The 12,865-nt window shown below is 49.6% G+C and overlaps 3 protein-coding genes across 3 annotated transcripts; 1 reads left to right on the forward strand and 2 right to left on the reverse strand.

The window, feature by feature from the left end:
- Nucleotides 1-349: 349 nt before the first annotated feature.
- K444DRAFT_657321 (uncharacterized protein) lies at nt 350-2,025 on the reverse strand. The gene is made up of 2 exons (XM_024886150.1): nt 1,664-2,025; nt 350-1,614 (listed from the first exon to the last, which is right to left on the reverse strand). Exons 1-2 carry the CDS (start codon nt 1,742-1,744, stop codon nt 538-540), a joined length of 1,158 nt encoding a protein of 385 aa, XP_024727176.1. The 5' UTR covers nt 1,745-2,025; the 3' UTR covers nt 350-537.
- A 1,732-nt stretch (nt 2,026-3,757) lies between these two features.
- K444DRAFT_621644 (BSP-domain-containing protein) lies at nt 3,758-5,187 on the reverse strand. The gene is made up of 2 exons (XM_024881947.1): nt 4,513-5,187; nt 3,758-4,370 (listed from the first exon to the last, which is right to left on the reverse strand). Exons 1-2 carry the CDS (start codon nt 5,031-5,033, stop codon nt 3,947-3,949), a joined length of 945 nt encoding a protein of 314 aa, XP_024727177.1. The 5' UTR covers nt 5,034-5,187; the 3' UTR covers nt 3,758-3,946.
- Nucleotides 5,188-5,305: 118 nt separating this feature from the next.
- K444DRAFT_657323 (ARM repeat-containing protein) lies at nt 5,306-9,155 on the forward strand. The gene is made up of 5 exons (XM_024886151.1): nt 5,306-5,363; nt 5,453-5,947; nt 6,000-6,118; nt 6,166-7,065; nt 7,115-9,155. Exons 2-5 carry the CDS (start codon nt 5,483-5,485, stop codon nt 8,865-8,867), a joined length of 3,237 nt encoding a protein of 1,078 aa, XP_024727178.1. The 5' UTR covers nt 5,306-5,363; nt 5,453-5,482; the 3' UTR covers nt 8,868-9,155.
- Nucleotides 9,156-12,865: the final 3,710 nt, after the last annotated feature.

A 12,865-nucleotide genomic window follows, 5' to 3' on the forward strand; every position in this document is an offset into this window, starting at 1 on the left:
GCATGGTAGGCTTATAATAGGTTGCTGGGATTCGGAAATGAGAGAGTAACTGTGAAGAGTGTAAAGTAGAAAGACTGCTCCTTATATTAATCCTATTACGGCGGGGTACGGGCTAATATAGCGATTGGTCGGGTCCGGTGTCTCGTGGTGTAAGCTCGTCCGCCGTAAAAGATGCGAGTTCAAGGCACGGTAACCTTGGTACATTGAAATGTGGTGTGAGATGTGGACCTCGAGAACCAATCCTAATCGCTTGAATCCATGTCTCCCCTGAGAATTGAGAACTAAGAGCAAGGTGGCCCAAGGCCCGAAGAATCATGTATCACTCGTTATACTGGACACTCAGCATAGTAATCAGAGTTGCATTTGCTCAGTGTTGTGAAAATATACCAAATACTCCAATGGACTACGCCTAACCAGCCTTGATATCCTTTCCAAAAAAAAGTGCCACAGCCCAGATGTGCACACTTTCCATTCCATAGCACCCTGACGCCCATCGCTATTACTCTACCCTATCATTTATTTGCAAGTGAAGCAAGTCTAATGATTTACACCAGCACCAACATCGTTCTCGCTGACAACACTGCCGACTTCCGTCCATGAACCTGGCGTGGAGATACCCTCCCCGTCTACGCTCATCACATCGGCCTCACTCGTGGCTCCACTTCTTGGCTGCCATACTTCCTCCCCAGATCCAGCCATGGAAGCGGAATCGGTGGGAGTGATATCGCCACTTCCTGGAACTGAAACATCTGGGTCGCTGAACAAAGGAGATCCGGGAACAGCCTCGTGTTGCTGGGGTGTAGCGGCTCTAGGAGTAGCAGGAAGAGGTGAGTAGAAGCTGTGGTTTGCGTTATCAGCCCATGCATGAATGGAAGCATAAGCATCCTCTCGTGCAGCCATGTTTGTGAAATTGGCAGCCTCAGCCATCATCGGCTCGTCCATCGTAGGATAAGAGACGGGTGGGTCAGGGACTGGCTCAGAGGTATCAACAAGAAGCTGCTCAGCAATTGTGTTGGTGGGCTTCTCCTCATTAGCGGAGTATAGGTTGGACATGACTTCGAATTTCTCGGAGGCTTCAGGAGACATAAGACTTGCATCGATAGCTCGCTGCTCGTCCAGGTCGATGTTGTGCTCGTCGCCGAAGGGATTGGCATAAACGGATCCTCTATTCAGTCCTCTAACGCCGCGCTGTCGAAGACCTTCCTCCTCTCGGTTCGTGTCTGCGCCAGTATTGTACACATATGTCCCTTTCTCAGCAGTCTGGTCGGGTTGTAAGAAATCATCGAAGCTGGATCGGCGGCTCTTGTTCGCCGGTCTTTCTGCTGCGAGCTTCCTCTCCTTCTCCAATTTCTCCAATTTCTCCATATGGACGGCGTTCCAGTACATCAGCTCCTCTCTCTGGCGTCTCCTGGACTCCTCATCTGCGTCAACACCAACTTCGGCATTGCCTTGGCTCTGAAGAAAGCCCTCCGCATCTTCGGGGCGGTTGAAGCGGGGCTGCGGGGCCGATGGGTTGATTTCGTCACCGAGCGAGTGCAGAGCAATGGCTACTCGGCGGCGGACATCTTCAGCAAACTGCCGAGCTTGTGGGGATTCGTAGACTGCGATTGCGGCCTTGTAATTGTTAGTAGAAGTTCGATGATTTCGGAGGCAAATAACTTACTGCAACGGCTACTGATATCACCACAATGGCGCCTGAAACGATGACCGGGTGGTTAGGCATTTGGTTTTGATTGCGATTCATTGAAAACAAACTTGAATGTGATGATGGATACGGTATTTTGGAAGATTGTTGAAGGAGTTGAAGGAACGTTGATAGGTAAATTCGCAAACTATGCTGCCTCGAGGAGTCTTGCGTGGACTTTGATCGACCTTACGCCACTGCGCTTGCAGGGACTCGAGACATCCAGCCTATCAGGTGATGCGAAGTGGACTGAGGGGTTCGGAGTGTGGCTGACCTTTGACGGCAACAGCTGGCATTTTGGCAGCTGCCTGTGGGCGTTCTGGTGTTGGGGGAGGAGGAAGGTGGGAGGAGGTGGTGGTGATTCTTGTAGGAGTTTCGAAGTTGGTGGATGGAGACGTCGGCGTGTGCCCCGCGGTCTCCACCAGGCTGCGCCGCTCTCCTTTTAGCAACTGTGGCGCCCGATAAGCCTCCCGGGACCGCTTGTCAGGCTTTCTACCGCCGGCCCTTGCTCGTACTTTGTATATAAAAAGGGGGAAAAGTGAGTGGGCATTGCTTGAATGTTCTAAATCTTTTCGAAGCCATGTGATTCTACGTAACTCAAAGACCTACAAAGTCATTTATTTCTTGGGCCTGGAGAAAGTCGCTTAGGGTACATACCATCTCGGGCTGGATGTTCTTTGTTCTTTGACCGCCACAGTTTGGCCTCGTGACAACTTTCCGTCCCAACAATAACTTTGTATTCGAACAAATCCAAAACGATCTCCCTCCTCCCCCTCTACCTATGCCATTTTCAATAAAGATCCTTGACGGCCACTTCTGTGTCTATCAGCCTTGTAGAATCTCAATTCCGTAAGATTGCATTCAGGGCTTGAAAAACAACCGCCTCGATACTTATTAGTCTTGACATGAAATCATTCTCGGGATAGAGCCCTAACTCTGTTGCCCATCTTGAACTAACAACAAAGTAAAAGTTCCGCATGGAGAAACCAACTGAATGAGCATGAGCATTCAAAGCGTGACCATGTCACGAGAAATATCACGAGACCACATCACGTGCACACTTCTCCTAACACTCCCGTCGGCACTCCGTCTTTCCACAAGGCGACTCCAACTCAAGGCTTTCGCCGCTTCTGTTAAAGAGAGTGAGAATGACAAAACAATTGTTACCCCGTCACACCTCAAGCCATGTCCGACGCGAGGCCTTGAATACCATTTCTACGCCCGAAACCTGGATTGTCCGAAAGCCTCTCAACCCATGGCTGTCCATTCACCAATGAGCACCCTCCCGAATTTCCAGAAAGATTAGATTCGGTGTGTTGACAGCGGTTAAGATAGTTTTGTAGATAGAAACAAGGCGTGAAAGGAGGGTCCAGGGGGTTGTCAGTTTACTTACTCGGCATGCCACGCGGATGAGGTTGATGTGTGGAAGGGGCGAAATCTCGGCATTGAGGCAACACAGTCGAGTAATATTCGGACTGTTGTGAAGGCGAGTTGCGAGGGATGGCATACAGGCCAGTGTTATTGGTATACGGCAGGTTAAGGTTCTCGGTGTAGGAAAGCATGTGCAGGAGCTTGCCTTCTCACCCAGTTCTCACCAAATATCTCAAACAAGACTCTCCCGCTAAATTTTCTCTTGTAAAAGGGTATTCCACGGTTCTGGTTCTCGAATGTACATAGTCCGCCTTGAAGAGTCTGTTGCTTCGGAATGCCTTCCCCGACAAGGCTTGAGGAGCAGATTTATGAAACCATGCGAGTAGGGAAAGAAGTGCTATTTACGTTCACCACTGGTGGCGTGAAATACAGGGCTGTTTTCCAACATAAGGAGGTTCGGTATGTCACCTTGTTCTCCAATTCATATCTCGTACTAAATAAGGAGAGCGATCGTCGGGTAGGCGTCTCTGGCTCGAAAACTGGAGACTCGAACCTTTCAGCCTCTTCCAGCAATTCCCAGTCTCTTTCTAGCGAGCCAAATTACTAGACACTGCTGTGTTTGGCGTTGTGAGATAGGTAGTATGGACTTATAGATGATATGATCTTGGGACACAGGAGTTTGAAAAGTAAAGGACGAGAAATGCCTTGTTTGAGAATTGTGAATTGAGGAATGTAATGCATTGAAGTACGTGGCAGAAAGATGATTCTGTGCTGCTTAGCATGGTCGTCCCAATCCTCTAATTCCCTATCACGAGTTTTAACGCGGCAATATCCAAAGCCCACCCTGAGTGGAGTTTTGAAGTCTCTCGTTTCGCGCATTTACTTCGAAGACTATTGCTCATCTTCCAGCTTTGTAGCTGGTGTGGCTGATTCTTCCACGCTTTTTGGCGTGCTTGCATCAAGCTTCTCAACTATCACACACTCCTCGTCGTCCTCGGTCTTTGTCTCCTTTTCAACTGCATCGGAATAATCTCCCCACAACTGCTCAACCGGCCGTCCTAACAATTCTGTCCAAAATCTCTTCTCTTCGTATTTTTGGATCCTTAACTTCTCGTTCATCCTCCTGACTGTGCCCTTTCCAAATCTTTGCTCCAGATATTCCAAGAAATAGCCTGTATGTTGATATCCAGCGTCCCACTTTCCAGTTGCCTCTTTCTTCCAATGTGGGGGACTCAAATCTGCGTTCAACCGAACCCAGTCTGCAATTCCCTCGATCAAACCCCCTGGGCATGTTCCGAATGCATTGTACTGATAACTGTCCAGAGAATTAGCGTTGCAAAATCAAGGAATTGTAAAGAGCCAGAAGTCAGATCTATCATTGCTCAAGAGATAAGGACAAAGAGGTCATTCCGCCACCTGAAGCTCCAAGGTTCTCAGTTTTCAGAGGAAGAACTCACCAATGTACCATCTCATGTGTGAGAACGCCCATGATTTCGTCGGTTTTTCGTTCATGAGAAATAGACTTGCGGATGTAGTCCAAAGAGAAGTGGATCTCCTTATGATCGCTATCTAAATCGCTGCCAGTTGTGTATGCCACCCCGTCCATTGGCCTCAGTATAAGGGTAACTGAGCGGGTGGGAGGAACCGTAGTTGTAGGCGAGTCGGGTGAGTGGTATAGGAGTTCGAGCACGCTTTTGACAGACACTGAGAGTGCATTACTGGCTATAACAGCCTGGAGGAAGGCTTCGGCGCCAGCATGGTTGAGATCTCGGATTTCGAGTCGGAGCTTAGGAAGGGGGAAAGCGGGAGCTTTCGAGGAAGGTGCGCTACTCGATGCTTCAGATTCTGCAGTTGAAAGCTTTTGAGTCGGACGAGGGACAGAAGTTGGTGCTGGACCCGACGTGCGAGAAGACTGGGCTGGCATGAATACCAAGGGAGGAAGAGGACTGGTTCCAGGAGGTGGAGGCTCCGTCTTCATTGGAGCGGCTGGTGCAAGTGTCTGGGCAATCTTTTCAAGCTCAGTTCGGAGTAAATATTCGCAATCTGCTACCCGAGTATTTCAAAAAGGGGAATACTCAGGTATTTGCAAATAACATATAAAGAGTTTAAAGCCAGGAAGAAGTCTGAAATTGTGCAACATCTGTGTTAAGCCTGAGATGCGGATGCGGGAAGGGATGCCCGGGACATCCCTGCAACAGGGGGGTATGAATTAGCGCGATAAACACGGTTGATGGGCAACATCAACGTTCAGTTGTTTTGATGGACAAAGTCATTCCACTAACCTCACCTTGCTGCCATAGCTCTCTTTGTAAGTCTCAATCTCTCAGAACTTCTCGTGTCTAGTATGAGGGAGCCGCTCACGAATATCGCGCGTGTTGACTGATCTCTCGTCCCTAGGCCTCCCTGGAATTCTTTCACCCCGCCAAAATGGGAGAGAAAATCAACGAAGAGCAAGTTTCAAACTTGCTGGCAATACTCCGAACTGATGCGTCCATTGATGCGAAGGTTAATCAAATCAATAATGTCAAATCCGGTATCAAACAGAACAATGTGCCGGAACCCTGTGTGCTCCCTCTCTTTGAGGCTACGCGCCAGTCGATGACATCGCAGCACGCTGCAATTGTCAATGCCGGCTTCTCTACTCTAAACCATCTACTCACGAGATTGTCCCGACAAGAGCCAAAATATGTTGTCAAAGAGGCTGGTCGGACCCTCCCGCTGGTTATTGAGAAGATGGGGGACCAAAAGGAGAAATATAGACAGCTTGCAGCGCAATGCCTGACGACTTTCTGGAAAGTGGCACCTATGGACGTGGAGCGAATAGTAAAGAATGCTGGTATGGTTGGTAAGAACCCACGGATGAAGGAAGCGTCTATGAACTGGCTCGTTCAGGTAATATTCCATTGGCGGTGATACCCTAGCTATTGCTGATACCTCGGCACAGATGCACCAAGAGAATGGCATGCCTTTCAAGAGCTTTGTGTCGACATTGATGGACCTTCTCGAGGATGCCGATGGCATGGTCAGGGACACTGCGAGGAATTCGGTCATTGCTCTCTTCCAGTAGGTCACAGCAGAAGCTCTGGGTAATAAAAGCTGATTATTACTAGGAACGCTCCAAATGCTGCAAAGTCCGACTTGAAGAAACAACTAAAGAATTTCAATGTACGACCGACAATAGTAGCGGCTATCACAGCTACTCTTGGACCCGGAAATGCTCCTGAGCCAGCAGAGCCAATAGTTGCCGAGATACCTTCACGCCCAACCTTGGCCAACAGTGTCTCCTCGATGTCGAGCGTCCGGCCATCGACTCCTGTTATAGAAGCTAAAGCTGAACAAGTCGAACCATCTTATGTGAACACACAGAGAGAGCTTGACGACACATTCCGAGATATGTATCCGTTTTTTGAAGGAAAGGAATCGGAGCAAAATTGGTTGAAACGAGAACAAAGCTGCACCAAATTACGAAGACTCAATGCTGGAAATGCACCCAGCGATTTCCACGATGCCTTCCTTGTCGGAATCAAAGGTCTCTTGGATGGAATTTTGAAGGCTGTAAACTCACTGAGAACCAGTCTTTCAAAAGAGGGTTGCAGCGTCGTTCAAGAAATTGCACGAACTGCTGGACCAGGGCTAGATCCTATGGTCGAAATTCTTCTCCAGAACCTAATCAAATTGTGCGGTGGTACAAAAAAGATCAGCTCCCAGCAAGGTAATGTAACGGTCGATATCATCATCAGCAAGGTTTCGTACAATATTCGAATCATGCAACATATCTTTGCAGCATGCCAAGACAAGAACGTTCAGCCAAGAACCTATGCAACCGGATGGCTGAAGACTTTGTTGAAGAAGGAAGCCCACCATAAGAGTCATATTGAACATACGGGAGGGCTCGACTTGATCGAAAAGTGTATCAAAAAGGGTCTGGCAGATGCAAATCCAGGCGTTCGAGAAAATATGAGATCGACTTTCTGGGCTTTCGCGCAGATTTGGCCTGCCAAGGCGGACGCGTAAGTGTTCTAAGCTGTAAAGAAGATTATGCATCTAACTCCATTCCAGTATTATGGCAACTCTGGATGCAACCCAGGCAAGACTTCTGGAAAACGCCCCAGACAATCCAAATTCACCCAAAAAGGCAGAGACTGTTGCTGCTCGACCCGGATTAGGATTCTCCAAGAGCACGACTGGACCACCCAAGCCTTCCTTAAGGGAGACGATGTTGGCTCAAAAGAAGGCTGTTTTGGCCAACAAGAATATTCCTGCTCGCCCGGGCTCAGCCATGTCCAGTTTCTCTCCTATGCGTACGGTCTCGACGTCGTCCAATGCATCCGCATCGTCCACAGCTTTAGAAATAGGACCAGTGAGACCCCGACCCGAGTCGACAACTGTTGCCCATGGTGGTCTTTCTGTCGCTCCAATGCGGCCTACCAAATTCCGTCCTGCCCCTCGACCGGAACTTACCGCAAGACCCGCAACAGCAGGCCCTTACTCAGTAAGACGTCCAGGTCACGGTCCTACTAACAGTGATGGCACTAGCCCATCGACAAGCAGAATGGTAAAGGCAAGAACACCTAGTGCTAGCAGTACAAGCCCACCAAAGCGACCGACTACGCGACCAAACACGAGTCACTCCAGTCATACTAGCCAATCCAGCCATGCAAGTCCTGTGAGGAGTACCGTCAGCAGAGTAGCAGCATCCCCTCGCGCCAGCCCAGCAAAACCTAAGTCTTCTCACACCGCTTTCACATCGTCGAGTCCATCAAAAGCCGATGAGGATTTCACCATGGTTGTTCCGACGTTGACGGGACTGAAGGGACCGCATCCTCAGAGTGTGCCACTGACAATTGAGTCTTCTGATGAAGATGAGATTGTCACACCTTTGAAGTCAATGAAGGTTTACGAAGATCCATTCTCAAGCGCGGATGACCAGACCACCCCAAGACCAGCGATCACAGCTCCGGTACTGGAAGAAGTCGCTGTTAATGAAGATGCCTCGAATTTGGTGCGAAATGGAATGAGCAGTATGAATGGCGCGGAGACAGCGAAGACAGCCCCAATTTCGCCGGAGCGTATGAAACAAAATTCTCGGCTGCTCGACAGCGGCATCACGAAGATAAAGGCAAAGTCGTTAGATGTCCATGGTTTCCGTAAACTCCAAGGAATGATTAAGGACAATAGAGCAGCTTGGTCTGACGACAGATTCGATGTTTTACTTCTAGGACTTTTCGAATATCTCGAAGCACCATTAACTTCGCTCTCACCAGAGAAAATCCAGGACGTCAAGGCTCAGATCTTGGCAACGATTATGCTTATGCACAAGAAAGATCACGATGCATTCCGGCCTCATGTCCCCAAAGGGCTAGAATCCCTCCTTACAACCCGAAGCTGCTATGATGCACGCGCACACATCGTTAGTGGACTCGAATTACTCGCTGCTGAGCTCGTCACCCTTGCAGACCCCAAGCAAACAACCAACAAGATCACCTCACAACTTCAGAACGAGCAAATGACACTCGAAGGCTGCCGAACCCTCTCCATGGGTCTCCATGTCCTGAAGAAGCTCCTCGATGCGAAGAATGAGTTCGTTCCGAGTGAAGAGGAAGTCCAGGAGATGTGCAAGCTTGCTGCGAGATGTTTAGAGAGTTCTGAGAGCGGCGTTCGGATGGATGCCGTGCAGCTTTGTGTTAGTGTTCATTCGAGGGTTGGGGAAGCGAGATTCTGGAAAGAATTGGGAGGCGTGAAAGATGACCCGAAGAGCCTGATTACTTATTACATCGTCAAGAAGCAGAGAGAGCTAGCGGCTAGTGGATGAGCGGTAGGTGATATGCGTGACGAACGGACAGACTCGGCACTTTTGGCGAGGTTTGATTACGGTCTTGGAGAGGGGCGAGCATACAAACAAGAGAGGTGCGTGTTGAGAAGATGGTGTACGAATACGCTTTGTAATTCATTTTTCTAATTTCCTTTCGCGCTCCGGGCTGTTAAGTTGCGAGGGAAGTTTTGGTGTTGGGGCGTTGACCCTTGGGGCGTGGAGAGAGCGGCCGGCGTTGGCTGTCTAGACTTATGAATAGTAATGCAATGCAATAAGTGATCTACTTCGTCTCCGTCCCCCTATTATACTGATAGTCTCCTTTCTAATTGTGAAGGTCCTTAATGATAATGACATCAACATCATAATTTATTCTGTCCGCTGCAAGGAGCGCATGAGGTACGTCCATCCTTGACTCGGCCAAAGCAGTCAAGGTCCACGAATGAAGCCAGAGAAACTTTCATTGCTCCAGAGTAATGTGGTACATCGAGTCGATGTGCAACAAAACCAGTGTTCCAGACGTTCACGCTTGAGATCAAGGTCGAGACGAAATCCAACTTTCATCTCAAAATCTCAGACGTAGGATGACATGAAATCTAACTTTCATCCCAAGATCTGCTGAAAAGGTTGTGATGTGCTACAATTCTCAGATTTGCTATCTGCTCCCTCCAGCCTGATTCGGTGAGAACCCCTTTTCATCTGAAAAGACAACCAGGCGTTATTGATATCCTCATTGGACCAGGAAGCTAGGAAGATGGAAACGACGTGCCACAAATGCTCGATTTTCTAGATTCACTCTGTAGATTGAGGAAAGAAATTTTCAATGTACCAAGTATTTTTTGGAACACTGAGGCGATGTGCAATAAAAGAGTTTGGTAATTATTCACTACGCAAGTCTTAAGAGTGGATCCCGTATTATGAAGTTGACTGGCAGGTGGTTCATGACACTTGTACTTCTTTCTTTCGTACTTTAAATCACGGGAGTATCTTGACACATTGGCATCGCCATATCATCAGGTTACGCGATTCATAGGTTCGGGGATAACTTCGAGGAATCGAGTGGTACCGGAGTCCATCTGGAAAGCCTCGCAAGCAGATTATCGGACGCGAAGCTCAATCTGTAGAAACTCGGAGGACCGGTGCAGTTCTGGTGGTCTGCTTGCTTCACCTCTTCTGTAAAACCGCATGAACCTTACCTCGTTAATCTCGAGGTTGTCGTCCGTAGGTAGCCGAACCGTAAAATCCTGCACTCATATATATTCTGATTCGACTCGTCCCCCTGTCATGTGAAGCGTGTCGCTATGAGATTTTCCATTTTAAGTGCTGATATCTGTGCTGTTCCTACAATCGTCCTTCTACTCCGAATGGAACGGGTGTTTCATTTGTTTTCGGGTGGACGGTGCCTGAGAGGGGTTTAAGCTGAGTCCCTTCTTGTGCATCAGCCCGTGTCGGCATGCTTTCCCCCCTGAATGCGTGTGTGAGTGGGTCGTCAGGCACAAGCAGTTGGAGGAGACTGATTGGAGGATGCATGTGGTGAGAATTACATTGTGAGTGTTATTCAGAGATTCTGCATGATGAATCGGTCCATGAACGTGCTCTGAATGTCGAAAAGGGGGATTGTTCACTAAATCACGGAGCGGAAGTCGAGCCGAGCGTTCCGCTTTAGTGTACAGGGAAGCAGTTGCCATCCAGAACCTCAAGTCCGACTGTAGAGGAAGGCTTACAACTGCTGTTGCAGTAAACGGCGCATGATAAGTTCCTCGAAACGAGGGCGGAGGACGCTTTGTCCCTGAATATGGGCAGTGCTGTGGCTTAAAATTCCCTGCTGGAGATCTTCGGGAGATGGAGATATCATCAGACAACTCTTGCCATTTGCATGAACGTATGGAGAAATGCCATGCTGGACATTTCTTGCTTGCCTAAATGTGTTATTTTATGCTTGGTATTGCCTTGCTTTGCGCCTCCTTTGCATTGCCCCAGATGTTCATTTGTCCTGTCGTCAAGTTCAAGCTGTCTGTGCGACATCGCCATGGGGGATTGAAGACGTGCCTCAGATCTTCGGAGATCTAAATCCTGCAACAGGTATTCCGGAGTATATCACGCTCGGATCTTGAGATCGAGGATTGACAATCGATCAGCCGCAGCAGTGAGCACTGACTTGAGTCCGTGTTGAGACCCATCTGGAGTCTCGTGAGTCGTCTTCGAGGCGCGGCACGTGATGAGCATAAAGTGAAATATTCAAATATGTCAGCGGGAGAGGGGCATGTAGATCCCGCAAAACCCCTGTTGGTTCCTTGCGCCATCTCCCCGGCCGCCAGGGGCGGATTTTTGAGAATTCCTGGCCGAATGAGAGGGACACGGATGGGGCGCCAGGAACGTACAAGTATGGATGGGAGAGGCGTAGCTGAAGGTTTGACAGGATAGGGACGATGCGATGTTAGACTGCAAAGCGCACTTGCAGTCTTAATTTCAAGCGCATGTGGAGCACTTATGGTGTGGTGGTGGTGATCCAAACAGACGCTCTGGCTGGAGAGTGTCAAGTGTCAACGAATCCCCTGTCGCAGCCCTCACATTGTGGAGCCGTGGACACACAAATTGTATGGGTGAGCAACTCCTCCCACTTGATGAAACGCGACGACGACCGCGAGATGGAGGCGTGGCACAATTATTGCTTGCTTCAATGGAATAATGTATGCCAAACGCCGATCGGGCCGGGGATGGCGATGTCTGCTCGGATGCCCCCATTCTTGAGAGGGATCATCCAAACCTGTCCCTGCTGCGCAAGTCATCATTGATCGGTTTCATGGATGTACTGTACGGAGTATAACCAGAAATAGGTGTGGGCAAGAGGTGTTTCTAATGGAGATGAGCTTATTCCGGGAAAAGCTAAATTGTGATTGAGTGGGCCGGGCTGGACTGGTGTTGCAGATTCACAGCAGCATTAGAAACACGCGTGCTGCTCCGGGGTTTGCAGCAGACCCCCAAGCCCCAAACCACAGGTTTCTTGATCGCGACTCTGGTGACAGAAATGTAGCTGCAACTGTTGCATGTCCTGGACTCAAATGAACCTGACGACGTCTCGCCGTATTCACTGCAGGCCCTTGGAGAAAGTTTCCGGGGGAATGCAACGCACGCAGGGAGGACAAAGGCTGAAGTATCACCCTGGCGATCTTGTGCAACGTGCAATAACCTCGTGCTTTGGGTGACACGAGGCTGCTATCTGCTATCTGTCGTGGAGGCCACTGGGAGGGAGGCCAGTTGGGGGGGGGGGGGGGGGACTTTGAAGAGATCGGGTTGAAAACGGGGAGGGACGAGAGGAACAAGGGGGAAGGATAAAAATAAAACTAGCCCGTGGCCGTTGTTTACTGTACTCAACTGGAGGAGGGAGGCAAAATTGCCCAGCAGTCAGCCTTTCGGAGAGCAGCGCGTGAAGGGAGGGAGAGAGAGAGAGAGTGAGTGAGTGAGTGAGAGTGAGAGTGAAGTCAAGGTGAAGTTTGCGTCGTCCCAAAATACTCGGCCATGCACAACTCCTCGCCTCTCCTTTCCTCTCCTCTCCCCTGCCACCCCCCTGCCACGCTCTCGTCCAGCCCAGCCGTTGTGCTGCACTGGTCGTGAGCCTTTCTATCTGAAACAGATCCACTGCTCGGCTTCGAGAAGAGACCATGCCCCTTTGAGACGCTTCCTTTCCTAAACAACACAACCCCGGCACTGGCACTCGACCCATCCCAGAACAGGAGAATCCAGGTGCCTCTCGAACTCAAGGTCTTGGCAAGGTGTTGGTGTTGCTATTGCTGTTGCCATTGCGACTGCGAGGCTTAGGTTTCTAGGCAGCGTCGTTCTTCCCTTGCCTTGCTTCCCTTCTGCCGCTCAGCTTCTCGACAGCATTTGTACACTTTGTACAGTTCAAGGGGTTCCGACTGCAGGCACTAACCCGCCAGTGGCCACTCGCAGCAGAGCGGCCCATTTCAAAGACATTTTCACCTCATTAACTTAACTGTACG

This window comes from Hyaloscypha bicolor (assembly GCF_002865645.1).
Source record: "Hyaloscypha bicolor E unplaced genomic scaffold K444scaffold_183, whole genome shotgun sequence".
Taxonomy (NCBI): Eukaryota; Fungi; Ascomycota; class Leotiomycetes; order Helotiales; family Hyaloscyphaceae; genus Hyaloscypha; species Hyaloscypha bicolor.